The sequence below is a fragment of the Lichenostomus cassidix genome, chromosome 23, assembly GCF_008360975.1.
Source record: "Lichenostomus cassidix isolate B80296 chromosome 23, HeHo_3.0, whole genome shotgun sequence".
NCBI lineage: Eukaryota > Metazoa > Chordata > Aves > Passeriformes > Meliphagidae > Lichenostomus > Lichenostomus cassidix.
In genome coordinates this window covers 1,512,996-1,533,496 of record NC_139503.1, presented here as the reverse complement: position 1 = coordinate 1,533,496, position 20,501 = coordinate 1,512,996, and the positions used below count along the sequence as shown (strand labels likewise).

At 53.5% G+C, this 20,501-nt stretch overlaps 1 protein-coding gene across 36 annotated transcripts in view; it reads left to right on the top strand.

The window, feature by feature from the left end:
- The window catches only part of MACF1 (microtubule actin crosslinking factor 1), a 134,720-nt gene that overhangs the window by 58,063 nt on the left and 56,156 nt on the right, over window positions 1-20,501 (top strand). For 18 of the 36 annotated variants that reach the window (XM_085081259.1, XM_085081260.1, XM_085081256.1 and 15 more), the window contains 17 exons: window positions 1,543-6,711; window positions 7,193-7,342; window positions 7,683-7,898; window positions 7,982-8,131; window positions 9,316-9,549; window positions 10,857-11,000; window positions 11,087-11,320; window positions 11,919-12,134; window positions 12,638-13,159; window positions 13,436-13,612; window positions 14,033-14,156; window positions 14,434-14,642; window positions 15,172-15,489; window positions 16,324-16,490; window positions 17,445-17,601; window positions 18,291-18,408; window positions 19,558-19,620. In XM_085081259.1, the coding sequence (XP_084937385.1) occupies window positions 1,543-6,711; window positions 7,193-7,342; window positions 7,683-7,898; window positions 7,982-8,131; window positions 9,316-9,549; window positions 10,857-11,000; window positions 11,087-11,320; window positions 11,919-12,134; window positions 12,638-13,159; window positions 13,436-13,612; window positions 14,033-14,156; window positions 14,434-14,642; window positions 15,172-15,489; window positions 16,324-16,490; window positions 17,445-17,601; window positions 18,291-18,408; window positions 19,558-19,620 (8,368 nt within the window). Of the gene's footprint in view, window positions 1-1,542; window positions 6,712-7,192; window positions 7,343-7,682; window positions 7,899-7,981; window positions 8,132-9,315; window positions 9,553-10,856; window positions 11,001-11,086; window positions 11,321-11,918; window positions 12,135-12,637; window positions 13,160-13,435; window positions 13,613-14,032; window positions 14,157-14,433; window positions 14,643-15,171; window positions 15,490-16,323; window positions 16,491-17,444; window positions 17,602-18,290; window positions 18,409-19,557; window positions 19,621-20,501 lie in introns of all 36 variants that reach the window. The other 18 variants (XM_085081262.1, XM_085081241.1, XM_085081244.1 and 15 more) reach the window with 5 other exon arrangements.

The following is a 20,501-nucleotide window of genomic DNA, read 5'->3' as shown; positions in this document are numbered from 1 at the left end:
CAGCAAAACAAGAGATGGCAGTGGGGCTTCACCTCAAATCCCCGTCTGCAAAACCATCCCTGCGGCTCTGCTGCGGAGCTGTTGCTTCACTGTAGAGGGAGCATGAAGAACTCTTTAACATTTGCTTGCTGGAAACATCCCAACTGTCAGAAAGGAGTTACAAAAGACCGAAAAAAATGCAGAGCAGAACGCGCTAAATTGAGCATGATGTGTCCCTGTACGGTTTGTGTTTCATGTCAACTGTTTTTAAGATTAACTGACATCCTTGCTTACAAGTTTAACTAACCCCCCCGGGATTTAAACAAACAAAACACACAAAAGGGAAAGAGGACGACCTGTGTGTGGGGGTTTTCTTTTTGGCAAAACAAAGCAGTCGCATGCTGGACGCTAACCCCAAGCTTTACACTGTGTGTGATTCGGCTGAACTGCTCCATAAGGCTCTGTCTTTAACTGCTCAAGGCACACCCCTGCGAGTTGGTAAGTAAAAGCCTTTTACTCCCCTCCCTCCCTCCCATCCATCTCCTTTTTGATCTTTCTCTTCTGTTGCCCCCTCTTCTCTGTCCTTCCACGGCTTGTTCATCTCTGAGTTTTGCACGTCAGGGTCTGGCTATGGTGGTGGAGAGCTCAGGTTGTCCCAGAAGGTTCCTCCTGTGCCCACAGCAGGGTGTTGGGATGCAAAAGGAATTCATCCCATAGTCCTGATTCCCTCCTTGCTATCCCCACAAAAATCTAAGAGTGCTTGGGCTGATCTTAAACCCAACCAGTGGGACTTGGAGAGACACAAACATCCGAAGAGCATTTGAACAAAGATACTCTTTATCACCAAATTATTACCTTGCTGTGGTGATGGCAGCAAGAAAAGCCCTTCCAAATACCCCACAGCAGTTGGTGTTGTCCCAGTCTGTCACTGCTTCCATGCTGGGACCTCCAACTTGTTCCATTCCTCCCCTGGCCCTGTCTGAGGAGCACCTTGGAGGTGCTGGAGTGGGCAGAGTGTGGCCATGGTGACCCCTGGGGAGCTGTCCTGCTCCTGCCCTGAAGCATGGCTGGGAGCTGCTCAGTGCCACAGGGGTCTGTGGTGTTCCCCAGCCATCCTGGCGCTTGTGATCTGCTTGGGAAAATCAGGATTTACAGCCTGGCAGGATCAGTGTGGAGGCTGCACTGGGGGAAGTTCCTCCTTACCCCAAAGCAGGTGGTTCTGGTGGTTTTTCTTTGCCATGAGAGCACAGTGGGGTTTGTGTTGTCTTTACTTTTTAAAGCTGGAGTTGTCGAAGGGCTTTGGTCTGTTTGTTGGTCTCCTGCCCTCTTTTTTTTTGGAATGATCCTGAGTTTTGGTGCTTGCTGCTTTGCTGCGTTACTGGTGGTGGATACTGGAAGCTGCCCTGGTGAAGGACTTGATTTCAAACACTTTGGGACTTTCTAGCCTGTTTAGGGATTTTAAGTTTGTTTTTTTTTTAACTGAGGCCTCCCTGAAACTCACACAATTTCACGCTGGAAAAGCTCGACTGTGATTTAATTCTTTCCCTTCTCTCTCTGTTCCAGGGCAGCGGCGCTGTGGCAGGAGTGATCGATCTTGGCACGGTAGAAATATTCCCTGTCTTTGGTGCCATGCAGAGAGGTCTGATAGATCAGGACACTGGCCTGGCCCTCCTGGAGGCTCAGGTGATCACCTCTGACTTAGTTGTCCCAGAGACCAGTGAGGAACTCTCCTTGGAGAAAGCCCTGGCGAGAAACATCATCGATCTCAGGGTGTTCCAGGTGCTGCAGGAATTGAAGGATGCTCTCCAGAGGGTGGAAGAAGTTGGACTTGAGGGGAGGCAGCTCCTCCCTGTTGCTGCTGCTGTGGAAGAAGGGAGAATCAGTGAGAGGATTGGGCTAAAGATTCTCCAGGCTGAGCTCATCACTGGGGGTTTTAAATGCCAGCAGGGCAGAATCAGCCTGGAGACAGCAGTGCAGGAAAGGCTCCTTCCCCCCCAGCTTCACTCCAGGCTTCTGTCCCACCTGGAAGGCAAGGATTTGATCGACCCCAACACTGCAGAGAAGATCAGCCTGCTGGAGCTCACTGACCGCTGCATTGTCCACCAGGAGACTGGCCTGAGGCTGCTGCCGGTCAAGCAGCTGGCTGGGGGCATGGTGAGCCTGAGCTCAGGCAGGGAGGTCAGCATCTTCCGTGCTGTCCAGGAGGGGCTGATAGACAGGCAGGTGACCATCAGGCTGCTGGAAGCTCAGCTCTTTGCTGGTGGCATTGCTGACCCCAGGACGGGACACAGGCTGAGCGTGGACGAGGCTGTGAGGCAGAATTTGATGGAGCAGGATTTGGCCTGCAGGCTGCTGATCCAGCAGCTCCAGACCGGTGGGATCATCGACACGGCCACGGGACAGAGGCTGAGCATGGATGAAGCCCTGAGGAAGGGGTTGGTAGCCCCAGGGATTGCCCTGGTGGTCCTGGAATCCCTGCGGTCCTTCGCGGGGCTCCTGTGGCCAGAAACAGGGGAGATCATCCCAGCTGCAGATGCTCTGGAGCAGGGAATCCTCTCCACAGAGCTGATCCACGAGATTCTCAGCCAGAGGCAGCTCCTTCAGGCTGTTTTCATACCAGAAACCTCGGAGGTGATGTCCTGGCAGGAAGCAGTGGAGCAGGGCGTGCTGGAGAGAGGGGTGGTGAGGAAGCTGCAGTCAGCTGTCATTCCTGATGGCATGGCCAGTGTGCATCTTGGTGGCTTTCCAGGCAGGAGCTCCCCTGGCAGGAGCCCCACAGGTCAGCAGGAGCCTCTGCTGAGGAGTGATGACGAAAGGCTGATGTTCCACCTGATGACCCACAGCTACATCAACATCCATGATGGCCACAAGGTGCTCTTGGTGGATTCAGAGTTGAACAATCTCACTGAAACTCTCATCCAGAGCCAAGAGAACGGGTCCTGTGCACAGGGGATGGAAGGCTTGGAGGAGACAGAGGCAGATGCAGCTCCCAAAAGTGAACCTTTGGCTTCAGAGCTTCGAGTTGCTCCTTCAAAAGGCGAAGAAGAGAAGATCCAACCACCCAGAGCTGCCTTGCAGAATGGAGAGGTGGTGATGGGACCTGAAGGTCTCCTCTTGGAGGATGCAGAGGATTTCCCATGTGTGGAAGAGCAGGAGCAGATTTCCACTGAACGGGAGATCATCAGGAGTGAGGCTGATGCTGAATTTGGAAGAGAACAAATCACTTTTACAATCAAGGACAAACATCAGGGAAAATCATTGATGCCAGAACCTCCCAGTGACCTTGATACTGAATTATTCAGAGAAACAGAGGAAAGGATGGTTGAGGCAGAAGAAGAGTCCAAGCCTACTGCAGTAGATGGAGTGGAAAGTCCTGAAGATCAGAAGAGGGCACTGGAAAGTGGGGCAGTGGTCGTGAAAAGTGAAATCTGCATCACGATGGGCGTTCCAGAAAGTAGAGACAGACTGAAAATCGTGGCAGAGAGGACTCAGGGTGTGAGGGAACCTGAGCTGGAGGCAGGAGATGTTGGAGAGGTTCATTTGGTAAAAGAGGAAACAGTTGAGAATGGTGTGGTGGGAGCAGAGGAGGTTGTGCTGCCTGTGACTGGAGAGGCAGAACCAGCAGAGAGGCAAAGCGAGGACGTGGAAAGTGTGCTGGAAGTGGAAGAAAGAGAGCAGGAAGGAGTTTTAGGTGGTGAGGATGGTGGTAAAACATCCCTGCCAGCCCCGGAGGAGCAGGAAGCAGAGGACACTTTGGAAACACTCCTAACTCAGCTCCAAAGTGGTGGCATCATCCACGAGCAGACTGGCCGGACGCTGCTGCTGGACCAGGCGGTGGCCTCTGGAGTGCTGTCCGGCCTCACGGCCGTGAAACTCATGGAGAGGATGAGGATGTTCAGTGGCTTCTTTGACTCCCAGGTGGGTGAAGCCTTGACCACTGAGGATGTCATTGAGGAAGGGCTGATGGATGAGGAGCTGCTCCAGAAGGTCCTCACGTCTGACAAAGCCATCAGTGGTGTCCTTGACCCAGGAAATAACTTTGTCTACTCCGTCAAGGACGCTGCTGCCGTTGGCCTTCTGGACAAGGAGACAGCGATGAGGATTTTGGAAGGGCAGGTGGTTTCTGGGGGGATTGTTGACTTGAAACGTGGCAAAAAGGTGTCAGTCACTTTGGCTTCAAACCTGGGCCTCATAGAGCCAGCGAGCCAGACAGAGCTGGTCAAGCTGGAAAAAGCTTCCAAGGGGAAAGGCACTGATGAGGTGACCAGGGAGAAGCTCATTAATTTACAGGCTGAGACCAGTGGGATTGTGGATCCTGAGACCAAACGGCCTCTGACCGTGGCAGAGTCGGTGGAAAAAGGGCTCCTGGAGAAGGAAAAAGCTTTTCAGCTCCTGACCAAGCAGGTGGCTGATGGAGGAATCATCCATCACGTGTCTGGGATGAGGCTGTCGGTGGATGACGCGATGAAACACGGTTTGATTGATGCAGATTTATCCCAGGAGCTCAGGAAAGCTGAAGGTGTGGTCCTGCAGGACTTTGTCCATCCAGCTACGAAGGAGAAGCTGCCCTTACCCCAGGCAGTGTCACTGGGGCTGATCAGCCCAGAATTCCAGAGGAAAGTGCAGGAAATCCAGGCTGAGAGTGGCGGCATTCTCGATCCATCTTCTGGCCAGAGACTGGCGCTGTGTCAAGCAGTGCAGGAGGGCTTGGTGCCCCAGCAGGTGGTGGAGAAAGCCCTGTCATCCTCCGAAATGAGAGAAGGAATCGTCGACCCCGAGACCTGCATGGTCATCCCCTACTCAGAGTTCCTGAAGAAGTGCAGAATCGACATCGAGTCCGGCCAGAGGTACCTGGAGGTCCATCCCTTCCAGGCCATCAGGGATGAGGTGACAGGGACCAAGCTGACGTGTGCTGAGGCGCTGAGGCTGGGCAAGGTGGACCCCCTGCCCACCCTGAGGCTGCTGCAGGCGCAGGCAGACAGTGGAGGGGTGGTGGAGGGCATGGTCAGCAAGAGGCTGTCGCTGAGGGCAGCTGAGGAGAGAGGGATGCTGGACAAAGCCATGGCCAAAGTCATTGCTGCCAACCAGATCAGGGCCGGGGGAATTGTTGATGCTCCCGGTGGGAAAAGGTTGACTGTGAAGGAAGCTGTTGAGAAAGGGCTGATTAGCCAAAAATTGGCTGCTAGTCTTCGGGATGTGCAAATATCCAGGGACAAAGTTGGTTCTGAGGTCTGCAAAGAAGAAAAACCCCAAGTTCCCCATGAAAAAGTGGAAAAAATATCTCCTAAAGAGGAAGGTGTTGTCCTTCCTGCCAAGTCTGCCAGGTCTGATGGTGCTGAGCCCAAAGCTCAGCCTCAAGCCATGAGCCGTGACACAGCTCAGGGTGCAGCTGCTGCCCTGGAGAAATCCCCCAAAAAACGGACAGAAAGGAAATCAAAATCTCAGGAAGCTTCAGAGGGTGGTGTCCATCCCCGGGATGATCATCATCATCTTCATCATCCCCAGGCAAAAGCTGAGGTGACTCCAGAATACCCCTCAGTGTTGGGAGCAGCATCTCTCCCTGAAGAAGTGGTGGTGGAAAAAGGAATCCCAAAAGGCCAAGTGGGAGCAGCCTGGGGAAAGGAATTGAGGAGAGAAGTGGATGGAGGGACAGGGAAAGTGGAGAGAATGGGCTTGGAGAAAGAGCAGCAGTTTTTGGGCACGGAGGTGCTTCAGGGTGAGGAGGATGATGAGGAGAGGAGGAAGAGGAGAGAGTCTGTAAGTGCAGAGGGAGGTGTGGCAGGTGGAGAAGGGGCAGTGGTGGCTTCTGGGCAAGCAGAGAGAGTGACCAGCGTGGTCCAGGTGACTCCAGCAGCCCCGAGGGAATCTGCCAGTGTTGGTCCAGGGAAAGTTGGTCCTGCAGAGCCTGGAGAACCCCCTGAGGTTGGTGTTCCTGTGGGACCTGCTGGAGAGGAGCTTGCAGGGAGAAAAGCTGTCAAACACACTGAGGGAGGAACCTCTCACATGGAAAGTGCCATTGATCAGAAAAAACCAAGTGAAACTGAGCAAAAACCTACCCAGAAACAGAAAAGCAAGAAGAAGAAAGCAAAGCAGGGCAGCATTCCAGCAGACAGCGCTCAGCCAGGGAAACCTTCTGTGGAAAAGCAGCCTCTTCCCTCTCTGGTTTCCCACGAAATTCCAAGGAGGAAGGGCGAGGAGGAGAGTTTTGTCTCAAGGATTCCAGAGCCAAAACATGAATCCAGCACTGAGACTGCTGCTGGCTTGGCACAGGACACAGCCAAGCACGGGGATGGGAAAGGAAAGAAAATTCCTAAGAAAAAGACAGAAAGCCCTGGAGAGGATGAGGTGTTCCCCGAAAAAGGGGAAGCTCCAGAGGGGGTGAAAGGTGGGATCAGGAATGGTCACGATGCCTTGGTGGCACTGAGGACAACTCAGGAAGGCACCAGGGTGGAAACCACCCAGGATGTGTCCAGCAGAGCACAGGAACTACCCCAGGACTTAATTATCAGAGAGGAACCCACAGAAATTCAGGGAACCTCCACATTCCTGGAGCTTGGAGACGACAAACAGCACGAGCAGACAGCTGAGCTCAGAGCAGACCAAGGAGCTGCCCCTGCTCCCCCAAAATCCCCAGGGGAAACCCCCCAGGAGAAACCCAAGCCTTTGCTGCTACCTGTGATCGTGGAGGGGGAGCTGCTGGAAACCTCCAGGGAGTCCACGAGACCAGCCCAGGTGAGTGAATGTTTGTGCTGTTTTGGCATTTTTTATGAGTTATTTATGGATGTTTGATGGTAAATCTGTCTGAGGTCCTCAGCACAGAGGGCAGCTGGAGCAGGAGTGATGTTGCAGTGGATTTGGCAAAGGAGCTGGTGATGAATAACTGGAAACACTCAGGGCTCAGCTGGGGCTCCTTTTGCTGGAGCATTACTGATAAATGACTAAGTAGAACTCTTTTTTTTCTTTTTTTTGGCACTTTTGCTGCAACACCAAGAGGTCTCTTGCCATTTGTATGCTTATGTTGGAAAAAGAACCAAATGTGTTTTATTTTTCCTGTAGTAAATCTTTCAGATAAGGCTGATGAGTGGTGAGTCCATGAGTGGGAATGCTATTAACAAATATCTCCTTTGAAAAAAAAAAAAAGAAAATTTTATATAAGACTTTGTCTCCTTTTCCGCCTAAGCCTGAGGTTTTGTTTTCCTGCCTGATTCTGCAGATCAAGTTCAGCAAGAAGATGTGTCTGGAGCACGATGAGAGGCTGGTCTCTTATCTCTCCATGCTCCGAGATATCGAGATGAGGATCAAGCGGGTGCAGCCAGCAGAGCAGAATTTGGCAGCTCTGCACAACCTGCAGCAGCAGGCAGAGGTGAGTGAGGCTGGGCCAGGCTTGGCTGGTGTCAGACAAAGCTTTCCCTCCTCTCCCCAGCTCCATGCACAGCCTTTTCATCTCTCCCTGCTTCTGGGAGATTCAGGGTTTAAAACAGGCTTTTATATCAAACCTTCCACCTTGCCCAGACAGCAGCCTGAGCTTGGCTGACATGAATTTTGCAGCCTGGAGAAAGGCAGGCAGCACTGGCAGCCGAGCAGAGCTGGAGGGAAGGTGCTGATGAATCTTTCTAGACTGTTTGGAGCTGCTTCTCCAAAAGCTCTGCTGGGTTTTGGCAGCAGGGAGGTGAAGTCACCCCGTGGGTTCTGTCTCTCCTCAGGCCCTGGGCGCTGAGCTGCAGGAGCTGAGCTTCCCTGTGAATCAGGAGCTGGAGGCTGTGCAGAGGATCGTGGCCAACCCCCCTGAAGAAGTCCCTGAGCAGCTACTGAAGGCTCTGGAGAAGGATGCCAAGAACCTCCAGAAGTCTCTGAGCTCTGCCAACGAAGTCCTGCAGTCCCGACTGCAAAACCTGCGCGGGGCTGCGGAAGCCGAAAAGGTAGAGCTGGGCAACTCTCCCCTGCTGCCCTCCCTGAGCTCCCCAAAACTCCTCCTTTACATGATGCATTTCTGGTTTTTAAGGCTAAAATCCTGGCTCATCACGAGGCTCTTCAGGGCAAGCTGCAGGAGCTGCTGGGTTGGGTTTGTGACACCATGGAGTCACTGGGTGACAGCGATTTCCAGCAGGTCACTGATGCGAACAGCTTGAGTCTCTGCCTGCAGCACTACCAGGTAACCATGGCAATGTCCCTAATCCTGCAGCCTGATGAACCTGCTGCCCTCTGCATGGAGAAGCTTTTAATCCTGCTTCCCTCCCAGAGGGTTTGCCCTGAGCTGGTGCTGCGGCAGGAGCCACCGTGTTGGGTGTGCTCCAAAGTCATTCTGTGCTATAATCGTGAAATAATCATGATATAAAGCTGGTTTGGCTGTTTGAAGATGCTCCAGTGGAGGTGTGTGGTGGTGGCTGAGCAGCCTGGGGAGATTCCTGCCAGGCTGTTGAGGACAGAGCTGCTTCCTCTGGGAAGCTGCTCCATCACACCTGCCCTGGTCTCCATCACCTGTACAAGGAGCCAAGTCTCCCCTGGAAAACTTATCCACCTTTTAAGGATTATTTCCAAGTTTGGTGGTAGCATCTTGGCATTGTGGTCAGGGTGTGAAGGCTTTGGGAGCTGGTGGTGACACATGGAGTCACCCTGGCCTGGTGGCATCTCCAGGTCTGGGTCATCTTCAGCCCCACACACACCCAAAAAACCTCTTGGCGAGGTGCCTGCAGCACCTGGTGCAGAGGAATGTTGGAAAATCGCTGTGGTGAGACTCTCTCACCTCCATGCTGAGCGTTATTTTGGGAGAGTTTGGTGGTTTTGGATTATATTTCCCAGGAGCAGTGCAGGGTCATTTTACCTGTTTTACCTTTGGGGTCATTTTGCCTGTTTTGGGGTCATTTTACCTGTTTTACCTTTGGGGTCATTTTTCCTGTTTTACCTTTGGGGTAATTTTGCCTGTTTTACCTTTGGGGTCATTTTGCCTGTTTTACTTTAAGGGTCATTCTACCTGTTCTACCCTTAGGGTAATTTTACCTGTTTTACCTTTAGGGTAATTTCACCTGTTTCGGGGTAATTTTACCTGTTTTGGGGTCATTTTACTCTTTTACCTTTGGGGTAACTTTGAATGTTTTACCTTTAGGGTCATTTTATCTGTTTTGGGGTCATTTTACCTGTTTTACCTTTAGGGTCATTTTACCTGTTCTATCTTTAGGGTCATTTTACCTATTGTACCTTTAGGATCATTTCACCTATTTTACCTTTAGAGTACTTTTACCTATTTTACCTTTAGGGTCACTTTACCTGTTTTAGGGTAATTTTACCTGTTCTACTTTCAGGCTCATTTAACTATTCCATCTTTTCTCCCCCGTTCAGGAGCTGAAGGAGCCCCTCGCTGCCACCAAAGCCGAGCTGGACAGCACTGCCTTTGACATCCAGCTCCTCATCTCGGAGCACGCCCAGGATTTAACCCCCCAGCAGAGCAGGCAGCTGCTGAGGCTGCTCAACGAGCTGCAGAAAGCCTTCAGGGAGCTCTCAGAGCGAGTGACAGCACGGCTGGAGGTGCTGCAGCTCTGTGTCCAGCAAGTGGAGCAGACAGACCAGGTGAAGGTGGTGAGACATCTCCTCCTTGCCTGCTCTTTGCTCGCTGAAGTGCTTCCCAGCCACCAGGGCAGGAGCTGAGGCACTCAGATTTGGGGTTTCCCCTGCATGCCACTCGCAGTTTAGGAGTTCTCACTGCATGTCGTGAGCTTCTTCTGAGTCTGTCTTCTTCCCACCAGGCAGAAAACTTTTTTTTTTTTTTCTCCCAAAATGTGGAGCCCTGCTGAGGTCTGGGTGGCACAGTCAGGAAGTTCCCTGCCAGATATGGAATTATTTGGGTGGAATAAACCCCTGTAATCCCCCCAGATATCCCTGTGTGGAGAAGCCACCAGACACCCAACACTTTTAATCTCCTATTTCCACTGTTCACATCAGTTCTTGCTGTCCCAGGTGGTATCAAGCCCAAAAAAACCAAACCTCTGCTGCACCACTGCAGCACCCACCAGTGCATGGATCCTCTCATCCAGGACATGATTAATGTGGTTTTTTTATTAACAATTGCTCTCTGTAACTCTTGCCTGTCCTCTCTGGAGTGTGTGTGTGTATTAACCAGTTTGCTTTGCCTTTTCAGATTGAGTGTGCGCCCATCCTAACCCAGGAAGAACTCGCTTTGCAGCTGAAGAGCTCTTAAGAAGGCTCTTCCAATTTGCTTCTGTTGTTTTATCTTATGACTGGGAAGGAGCAGGCACAGTGTTTTGCACAAGTTTGTACTTCACCTTGCTGAAATGCCCAGTGAAAAACTCCAAAAAAGCCTTTTATCCCCCCTGGCCAGGGGGATGTTGCAGGGAACTGAGGTCACATCATGCTCAATTGCTCAAACAGGCGCTTCTGTGTTGTGCTCTGGCAGCAAAAAGAGGAGCTGGATCAGCCACAGAAACACTTTCCCTCTCCAGGCCTCCCTTTCCAACCCCAAAATCATTTTACAAACCCCAATTTGGGCTGTCTGGGGCTCCACAGTGGTGCTGCCTGACCCAGGCTGTTGTTGCCTCTCATTCAGTGAGTTCCTGCTGCTGTTTCAGTGTTTGCAAGGTGGGATGGAAATGGCACAGCAACTCGTGGCTGAGTTTTCCTGGGAGAGCAGTGCAGCTCCACCTTGGAGCTCAGCGGGCTGAAATGGTGACAGAAGTGCCACCAGGCCAGCAGGGATGTGCCACCTTCAGCCGGACAGGGAGCGCCTGGAGAGCCACAAAGTTTTCTGTGCTGCATCCTCACCTTCAGGAGCTGCTGCAGCTCTAACCTCACCTTGCCTTTCAGCAGCATGAGCAGAGGTGCAGGGCTGGCCCTGACTGTCCCCTGTCCCCTTGCTGTGCCCACAGACCCTGCAGGAGCAACAGGCAGCCCGGGCACAGAGCCTGGCTGAGCTGAGCCGCTGGCTGGGCCAGGCAGAGGACACTCTGGCCGAGCAGCAGAGAGCAGAAGGTGACCTCCCTGCCTTGCAGCAGAGGCAGAGCGATGTCAAGGTCAGTGATATTTAAAAATTTGGAGGGCAGAGGTGGAGAGGATCCACCCTGGGAGCACCTGGAGCCTCATGGCATTGTCCCCCCAGGAGCTGCAGAGGAACATGCACAGCAGAGCTGCCTCCTTTGCTGGTGTCCTGAAGAGCACAGAGCAGTTTTTGGAGGAGAACAAGGCCAAGATGGAGCCAGGGGAGCTGGCAGCACTGCAGCAGGACCTGCAGCGTGCCAAGGAGCAGTACAGATCCCTGCAGGAGAGGACAGAGGTGGCCCAGAAGGAGCTGGAGAGTGCTGTGAGTGCTGCAGTGCAGCAGGAGACTGAGAAGGTAATGTGCCAAGGGCTGCAGCATCCAGGCTTGGCTTGAGGTGGACAGTGAGGTCCAGTTGGAGTTTTTTGGGGGTCCTGGGTGTCCCCTGGGTGGTGCAGCTCAGAGAAATTCATGGTCCCTTCCTGGGTGTTCCCCAGGCGAGGTTTCCCCAGATGTTTCTGTCACAAAATTGCCTTGGGAGCTGCAGCTGGTTGTGGATGGAATGGGGGAAAAAGGTCTCCTGCTCTGCCTTTGGGGTGACCTTTAGTAGATCAGGATTGTCATTCATATCCTTGGCTGAAGGTGATGCTCATACCAGAGGCCATTTTGGGGTGTGGACCTTTTTGGGATGGGGACCCTTTTGGGATCAGGACCCTGGGCTGCATCAGAAATTCAGTGTAGCAGAGAGGCTCAGTTTTTTCACAGCTCCCTTGCACCTTCCAGAGAGCCACAAAGGGTCTGGGAGTGTCTCAGGCATTTGCTGACGCTGGGAAACTCCTCGAGGTTTTTTTTTTGGTTTTTTTTTTTCTCCTTCTGCTGATTTTTGTCTCCCTCCCCCAGTTTGCTGAACGTGCAAAAACTGGGTCATTCCTAGCTGGAGCCTTTGTGCTTTCAGGTGAAAGCTGCCAAAGAGCTGGAGGAGAACAGCAATAGGATTGATTCCCTCCTGAGCTGGGTGGCATCGCTGGAGCACAGGGGAGATCTCCCGGCGTACAGACCACACCCTGCCAAGCCAGCAGCGGGAAAAGGAGCTCAGGATGTCCCTGATGGTCACACTGTGGGAGCAGACAGTGCTGCTGAGAGCCTGGATGAGCAGTATGAGAGGCTGAAGGTCAGCACTGACAGCTTGTCCCACCCAAGGCTCTCTGCCACATGCCCTGACCCTGGTGTTGGATGGGTGTGGCTTCTGAAATGTGGGATTCTCCGTGTGGCAGGTTGGGAAGTCCCTGCCTGGCTTCCTGGAGGAGGTGCAGAGTGTGGTGGGTGTGTGCCAAGGTGTCATCAGGGTCCAGAAGGTGCCCGTGGTGGCCAGAGAGGTGTCATTGTGCTGTGGACAGAGCCCCTGTCCCCCAGCCTGAGCTGTTCCCTGTTCTCCCCACCTTGCTGGTGCTTTCTCATGGAATCATGAAATGGTTTGGGTCACCAAAAACCTTAAAGATCATCTCCTTCCACCCCCTGCCATGGGCAGGGACACCTTCCCCTAGACCAGGCTGCTCCAGCCTGGCCTTGAACACTTCCAGGATGGCAAATCCACAGCTTTTGGGGGACACAGAGGCTTTTTCACACACATGGTGACCTCAGTGCCAAACCTCACCTTCTCCCTGCTCCTTCCAGGCGCAGCACCAGGAGCTGCTATCCCAGCAGCAGGATGTCATCCTGGCCACACAGTCAGCTCAGGCTTTCCTGGACAAGCACGGCCACAGCCTGGCTGGGGAGGAGCAGCAGAGGCTGCAGGCACAGCTGGCAGAGCTGAGGGACAAGTACTCAGCGTCCCTGTCACAGTCGGAGGCGCGGCTGAAGCGCGTGCAGCTCCTGCGGGACGAGCTGCAGAAATTCCTGCGGGACCACGGCGAGTTCCAGGCCTGGCTGGAGCAGGCAGAGCAGGACCTGGAGGGGATGTACAGAGGGGACAGCGACCCTGCCTCCCTCAGGAAGCTCCTCCTGCGCCAGGGCAGCTTCTCAGAGGATGTCATCTCCCACAAGGGTGACCTGCGCTTCGTCACCATGTCGGGGCAGAAGGTTCTGGATGTGGAAGGGGATGCTGGGGATGAGGAATCCCAGCTGCTGATGTCCAGGAGTGTGGTCAAGAGCAAGCTGGAGGATGCCACGCAGAGATACACCACGCTGCACTCCAAGGTATGGGAAGGGCTGGGAGTTGGAGCCTCAGTGCTCTTTTCCTCCTGTGCAGACATGGCAGAGAGATATTTCTCCCACCTGCCTGCCTGGATTTTCCAGGACATTTATAGGTTGTAGGACAAGGATTGCCTCCTTCAGGGCTTGGGCAGCACCCTTTGTCTTGCTGTTGCTCTGCACTGCCCCTGCTCATCCATTTAACCTGCAGCAAGATTGATTTTTTTAATTGTTTTTTCTTTCTCTGTACCTTCCCTGTCACCTCTCATTTCTCCTTCCCAGTGCTCCAAGCTGGGCTCCCACCTGAACACCTTGCTGGATCACTACCAGCAGTTCCAGGAGGTGGCAGAGTCCCTCAGGATGTGGCTGCAGCAGAGTGAAGCTGCTGTGGAGAAGTTGCTCTCCGAGACAGTTTCCTCAGATCCAGCTGTGCTGCAGGAGCAGCTCGCCAGCACCAAGGTACCTTGGGGGATCTCCTGGGAAAGCTCTGGCTGGGAATTTGGCTGCTCTGAGCAGTCAGCAGCAGGGAGGAGACTCAACCCATTGGGGTTTTTTTTGCTGGTTGAGGGCAGAGATGTTCTGTGAGGTCAAAATTTTGGGAGAGGTGCTCAGAGTGAGGAGCAGAGGCTGCAGTCACCTCAGAGGGACACAGATGGGGACATTCCTCCCCCAGGAGGGTGGCTGGGCACTGGGACAGCCCAAACCCTCTGATCCAGCTCTGCCTGCAGCAAAGGGTTGGACTTTTCCACCATTTTCTCAATGATTTGGTGGTGAAGTGCAGAGCATCCCTCAGAGGGTGTGAATGGAGCCCTGAGCTCTGTGAGGGTGGAAATCCTCCCTGTGACCTCCCTGATTTTGGCTTTTCTCCTGTGCAAACAGCAGCTGCAGGGAGACCTGGCTGAGCACCAGGTGCCAGTGGAGAAGCTCCAAAAAGCAGCTCGGTCCCTGCTGGAGATCCAAGGGGAGCCAGCCCCAGACTACAGCCACATCCAGGAAACCACAGGTACAGAGCAAAGCTGGGGAGAGTGAGAACAAACAGGGAGGAGGCAGAGATGAGTTGCTTTTGGGGGAATTTTGGGGTAAACACGCAGCAGTGTATCCTCAGGGATGCACGTGGGGTGGGCTGTGAGCACTTGGGCATTGCCCCCTTCTCGCTGCTGGGTTTGGGGACAGGGATTTGTCATCAGGGAGACTTTTGGGGCAGCCAGAGGTGATCCTCACTGCACCCTGGGCACTCAGAGCTCTGTGCCAGTGATTCTCCTCTGCCCTGCACCCTGCAGATTCCATCGTGAGTCGATTCCAGAGCCTCTCCCAGCAGATGTCCGAGCGCTCTGACCTCCTGCAGAAATCCATTGCACAGTCCCAGAGCGTCCAGGAGAGCCTGGAGAGCCTCCTGCAGTCAGTGGCTGAGATTGAGAAGAGCCTGGAGAGAGACCAGCCAGCCGTGCTCTCCTCAGCCTCCATCCAGGACTCGCTGGCCACCAGTGTGGTAAGCCAGATTGTCTGATTGCCTCACCCCAAACACAGCAGAGAAGCAGCTGCACCCTGCAGGGCTTGTTGGGGTTTAGTAAGGAGTTCTGGAAGCACCAAAAAAAAAGCCCATAAAAGGCATAGGAGCAGAACTTTTTATTTTCATGAGATCACAGGATGGTTTGGGTGGGAAGGGACCTTAAAGATCATTTAATTTCAGTGTCCTGCCACTGTCCCAGGGTGCTCAGGGCCCTGTACAACCTGCCCTTGGACAAATCCAAGGATGGGGCAGCTCCAGCATCTCTGTGCCAGGTCACAGACTTGTTGAAAATCTCCTTTTTTCTTTGCTAACAAGATTTCAGCCACAGGGCATGTTGGGTGGGTCAGCAAGGAAAGAAAAACTGGGATATAAAACCACTTTTTCCCAACTCTGGCTGTCTCAACACACCTGCTGCTTCTCCCAAGGGAAGCCCAGTTAGTTTTGCTCCAGAACCTTCTTAAAATACCCAATTTAAACCACCTCCTCTCCCTCCCTGTGCTCCCCCCAGAAGCTGAAGCAGGACATCGCCCGCCAGAGGAGCTGCCTGGAAGCCACCCGGGAGATGGTGACAAAATTCACAGAGGCTGCCGACAGCCCCACGGCCTCTGCCCTGCAGGACAAGCTGGCCCAGGTGACAGAGCACTTCGGGAGGCTGTGCCAGCAGCAGCAGGAGAGGGAAGATGCCCTCAAGGGCCTCCTGCCCACGGTGGAGCAGTACGAGCAGCTCTCGGAGAAGCTGCAGCAGTTCACGGAGAGCAGGAGCAGGATGTTGGCTTCTGGCAATCAGCCGGACAGGGACATTGCCCACTTCTCCCAGCACATCCAGGTGAGGTGCTGGGGGAGGAGGTTCTGCCTGTGCTGGGTTTTTGGGGTGGGATTCAGGCTGGCAGGATGGGGAGGCTGGAGTGGATCGGGCTGTTTGCAGCTGTGGAGAAGGATTTCTTGGGTGCCAGGCTGGTTTTTGGATGGGATCTGTGGCCAGGCTTTTAGGATCCAGATCAAATGGAGCAGGATTTCACCAATTAAAGACTCCATGTCTTAATAACTAACTCCATGGGGTTAATGCAGTAAAACATCCACGTGCTGGTGGTGAGGGCAGTGGACAGAGACCTTGGAGGTCTTGGAGCCAGAAAATCATGGAAGGGACCTTAAAGATCATCTCATTCCAAGCCCCCTCTCAGGAGCTGGGACACTTCCTGCTAGACCAGGTTGCTCTGTGTTGCCCTGAACACTCCCATAGTCATGGTGGCTGTGCAGGATTCCTCCTCTGGCTTCCCACAAGTTCTGCTGCAGGGATTGGTTCATCCACAGCCCCAGAAATGCTGAAGATGCCCTAAAACCAAATCCTTGTGCTGTGGGAGGGGTTGATTTGGTTTGGTCTAGGGCATGCCATCCCATCCCATCCCATCCCATCCCATCCCATCCCATCCCATCCCATTATCCCATCCCATCCCATCCCATCCCAGTCACCAGCCCTGGGGACAGTGGGATTTTCCCCTGCAGCTGCTGAGCTGAAAGAGCAGGTGGGACTGAGCTGTGCCCAGCAACTGGTGCCATGCATGGCACTGCCCACTGAGGGTCTCTCCAGGCCATCAGACTGTCCAGTTTGTCCCCTCTGTTGGTTGGGAACGTGGTCAGCATCTCCCTTTGCTCTGGGCAGGAGCTGAACTCGGAGATGAAGCAGCACCAGGAGGATTTGGCCACCCTGGAGCACCTGGCTGAGGAGCTGAGCTCCTGTGGCTTCACCCCCAGCGCCTTCCAGCAGCAGGAGAAGCTGCAGAGCCTGAAGAAGGATTTCCTGCAGCTACAAAAGGTGGCAAAAGACAGGTGAGTGCCAGGGAGGGGAGCTCAGGGTGACAACAAGCAAACCTTCTGGTGATCTCCTTTCCAAGGAGGGAGGACATGAGCCAGCTCTTCCTGCCGCCCTCCTCCCACGCCAGGATCCTGAGGCAGCTCTGCTCCAGCTGACACTTTAAAAAAAGCCTTGGCTGGGGGCGTTGTGAAAAATTCCTGGTGCTGCAGGAGCCGGCGTTCTGCGTTTCCCAGCTCCCGGAGTGTGGGCTGAAGCTCCATCCCAGAGCATCCTGATGGGTGCTGGGGAGGATTGGGAGCTTGGTGACACCTGAATTTGGATAAAAGGAGCTCCAGCAGGGTCAGAGGAGCTCAGTGACACCTGAAATTGGGATACAAGGGAGCTCCAGCAGGGTCAGAGCAGCAGCATGCCCAGGGTTCACACCTCTCTGGCTGTGTCTCCAAAATCCCTGCGGAATGCAGGGAATTGCAGTGGGGAAAAGCAGATGAAACTCAAAATAATCTTCAATAATTCAGCTCTGTGCAGGCTGAGCCAGAGGGGCCTGTGACTGCCATCCTCCAGGAGGGGCTGGAAGGATGGAGCTGTGGCCAGGGAGGGGGGAAGGCACAGCCTGGGCTCCCCCAGGGTGCAGCTGCCTGGGGGGACACGGCATGAATGAGCTCTGTCTTCCCAAAAGCTTTGCTTCTCCCAGGACAAAGAGCCCTGAGCAGCTTGGCAGTGTTGATCCCACGGCTGTTTGCCACCCCTGGGGTGCCCAAAAGTGCCACCAGCCACGATTTTGGGGGCTCAGCAGCAGTGAGGGGCTGGCACTGGGTGCACCTCATTTTGGCTGGTTCCCAGGCAGCATCTACTACTAGTAACAATTAAAAAAAGGGCCTCCTGGAGACACAACTGTGCCACGTTCAGGAAGGGGGGTAATTGCCAGGCAGAGCACGAGCTCTGACTCTGTGAAACCTTTTCACTCCCAGAGAAAAGGATGCATCATCCTGCCAGGAGCAACTGGACGAGTTTCGGAATCTGGTTGGCGCCGTGAGGAAGTGGCTGAGGGAGACTGAGGGCAAAATTCCATCTGCTGAGACCTCCCTGGGCACCCAGGAGCTGCAGCAGCGCAGGCAGCAGGTCCAGGTGGGCAGAAGGAGCTGGAATCAGGCTGGGAAAGCGTGGAAATGCTGGGATGTGGAATAAATCCCAGGAAGCAGAGGTGGTTTATGGCCTCGGGGATTCTCAGCGTGCATCGAGAAGGGAGCAGTGTGAGGATTTCCTTGGGCACTGCCTGGTTTCCTGGCACTCCCCCTGCCTGCTCCGGGTGGGATTTGGGAGTGGGAGACCCAAACACACTCATTTTTCCAAGTGTTTCCTGTGGTGGATGTGAAGTTGGCCTCCTGTCACCCGAACCCCCGCCGCACCCCAGCTCAGGGCTGGGATAAATCGGGATAAATGTGATAAAAGGGTTTGACTCAGAGGCAGAGCAGCTCTGCTGACTCACCCACAGCCCTCCAACCCCCCAGCATCCTCAGGATTGGGCTCAGCCAGGCTGGGCTCTGCAGGGAGGGGGAGGAGGGATGTCCCCGGGGTGGTGGGAGGGAGAAGGTTTCCTTCAACAGACCCATTAGTTGGGAAGAGCTTTTCCCTGTTTGATTCCCCCCTGACTAAAATAGCTGCTTCCCACCCACTTCCCCCCGTGCAGCCCTGAGTTTTTCCCTGAGTGCTTCCCTGCCTGCTGTGTCCTGGTGTCACCGTGTCACATCAGAGGGGACAGGTGACGAGGGAAGGGCAAGCATGACCTCTGATCCCAACCCTTTGCTCTGGAGCAGGATCTCCTGGAGGAATGGAAGGGGAAAGGGGCTCAGGTGGAGGAGATTGGCCGCAGAGGGACCCTCCTGGAGAACCTGATCGTGGAGATCACAGCCCCCAGCACGGCGCCCAAGGCAGGTCAGTTGTGGCCAACTCCCCTGAAAAAATGAAAAAGGGAGAAATAGGGTTATTTCCCTCTTTTAACCAAATTCAGAGGGGTTGTGGTGATCTGAGTATCGTGGGGCTCAACCCAGTGGTCAAAGTGCTCATTGCATTAATACATCAGCCTAATTTGGCTTAATTAGTTGTAGCCTAACGAGCTACCCTGTGTTTGCTCTGGCTCTGATGGAGCTTGGGAGCTCGTGGAGGTGGCTCCTGCTTTCTCCTGGTGATGTTCCTCACCCTCCTGAGGGCCTGCAGTGTTTTAATCAGCACTTTGGGTTTCATATCTGGATGACATTTAGGGGCTGCGAGAGTCAGATGGGATTTATTGGTTCTCCTTTTTGGCTTCAAGTCTGCGAAGCAATGAGATTATGTCTGGTCTGTTTGGAGAGCAGCTCGGAGATGTCTTCCAGCTTTGTGAGAGCAGCTCTCTGGCTTCTCACTGCTGGTGGGAATTGATGGGAATTTACGGTCTGGATGTGTTTGTTGGGATTAAATTAATGAGCAGTTCTTTGGGAAAGCATCAGGAGAAGTGAGGAGAGGCCTGTGGGTGACCAAAGGTGCAGCCCTTCATGTCCTTGAAAGCTTTAAAATATTTAGAAAAGGCTGAAAGTGTGGATCTCCCTTTGGTTGGGACATCAGGTGTTCAGGGAAGGGACAGTGATGCATCCTGCATGGAACCTCAGGGCAAAGAGAGTCCACAGGGTGTGTTGGAACAGTTCCATCCCATGAAAAAAAGAGGATATGGGGGAGTTAATCCCTTCAGGGAAGGCTTTTAGCAGTTTTATTGGGTATAACTCACAAAATCGTGCTCAGGGTAGCAACTTCCCAGGCATGGAGAAGTGACCAGTGGTCCCCAGAATTGCAGCCCATGCATTATTTATTTAACCACGGGTGATGTTGGGATGCTGGGAGAGCTTTCCCAGCTCCAGGAAAGTGAGGAGAGCAGGAGGAGGAGAGATAAAGAGACTCCAAACGGAATTAACACCCAGTGCTGGGCAGGTGGCACATGGGGACACCACTCCATTGTCCTTGTCATGGAGGGGCTTTTCATCACTTGCTGTCTGCATTCCTGACGCTTCTGTCTTGTCCCTCCTGTCCCTTGTCCCTGTCCCCTGTGCCCAGGTGCCACTCTGCCCACCCCAGCAGGCTCAGGAGGCAGCGTGAATGGATACCACACCTGCAAAGGTGAGCCCACTCCCCTTTTTAACCCCTGCATTTCCATTCCCTGGGAGCACAAACCTCAACGTGGCACCACCAGCATCCTGGTGGAAGGGAAATCAGCTTGGAAACGCCTTGGGAATTCTCAGATGGAAGGTGGAGGTCAGGCTGAAGGACAGAGAGGGACAGCCTTGGGGAGTGACAGCACCCTGACACCTCGTCAGGTGGCGTCAGGGGCTGATAAATGGGAGATCATTTTAAGGCATGCAATTAAATTTATTGGTTCTGCGGGATTATAACGGCATCCAACCCTCCAGTTTGAAGAGCAATTTTAATTATTGCCCTGTTATCTGCTGTTAGTTCGCCGGTTCAGCGAGATAATAGGTGCATAAAAATGGCTTTATATCTCAGTGGCAAATTATTTAACCTTGCATTGGCAGTGGCTTTATCAAAAGGGGGGCTCAGCTTGCATCAGGCTCACAAACACCGAGGCATTTTCTTTGTTTGCAAACTGTCAATGTGCACAGGGGGACAAGTGGGAAATCCCCTGTGGCAGGAGAGGTGAGGATGATGCAGTGTGGACAGAGTGTGACCTCTTGCTCCTCATCTCAGCTGTCTGTGGCTGCCTGGGGCTGGCTTAGAACCTGATAGTGATGCCTGAAACAGGGCTTACCTGAAACAGGGGCCAGGCAAAGCCAGGAGAATGAAAAGCAGATTAATTTATTGAAGGTTTTCAGGTGCATTCAGGGCAGACAGAGCCTGCTTGAGATGCTACACCCAAAATGGACAACGAGCCACAAGTTCTTCATATTTTATAAGTTCTGTCCATTAATGTTTTGGGCCTAAATTCTCCAATTACACCTTCAGGTGATGATGTCAACCACCCCAAGCTTGCTCCCCACAATTCA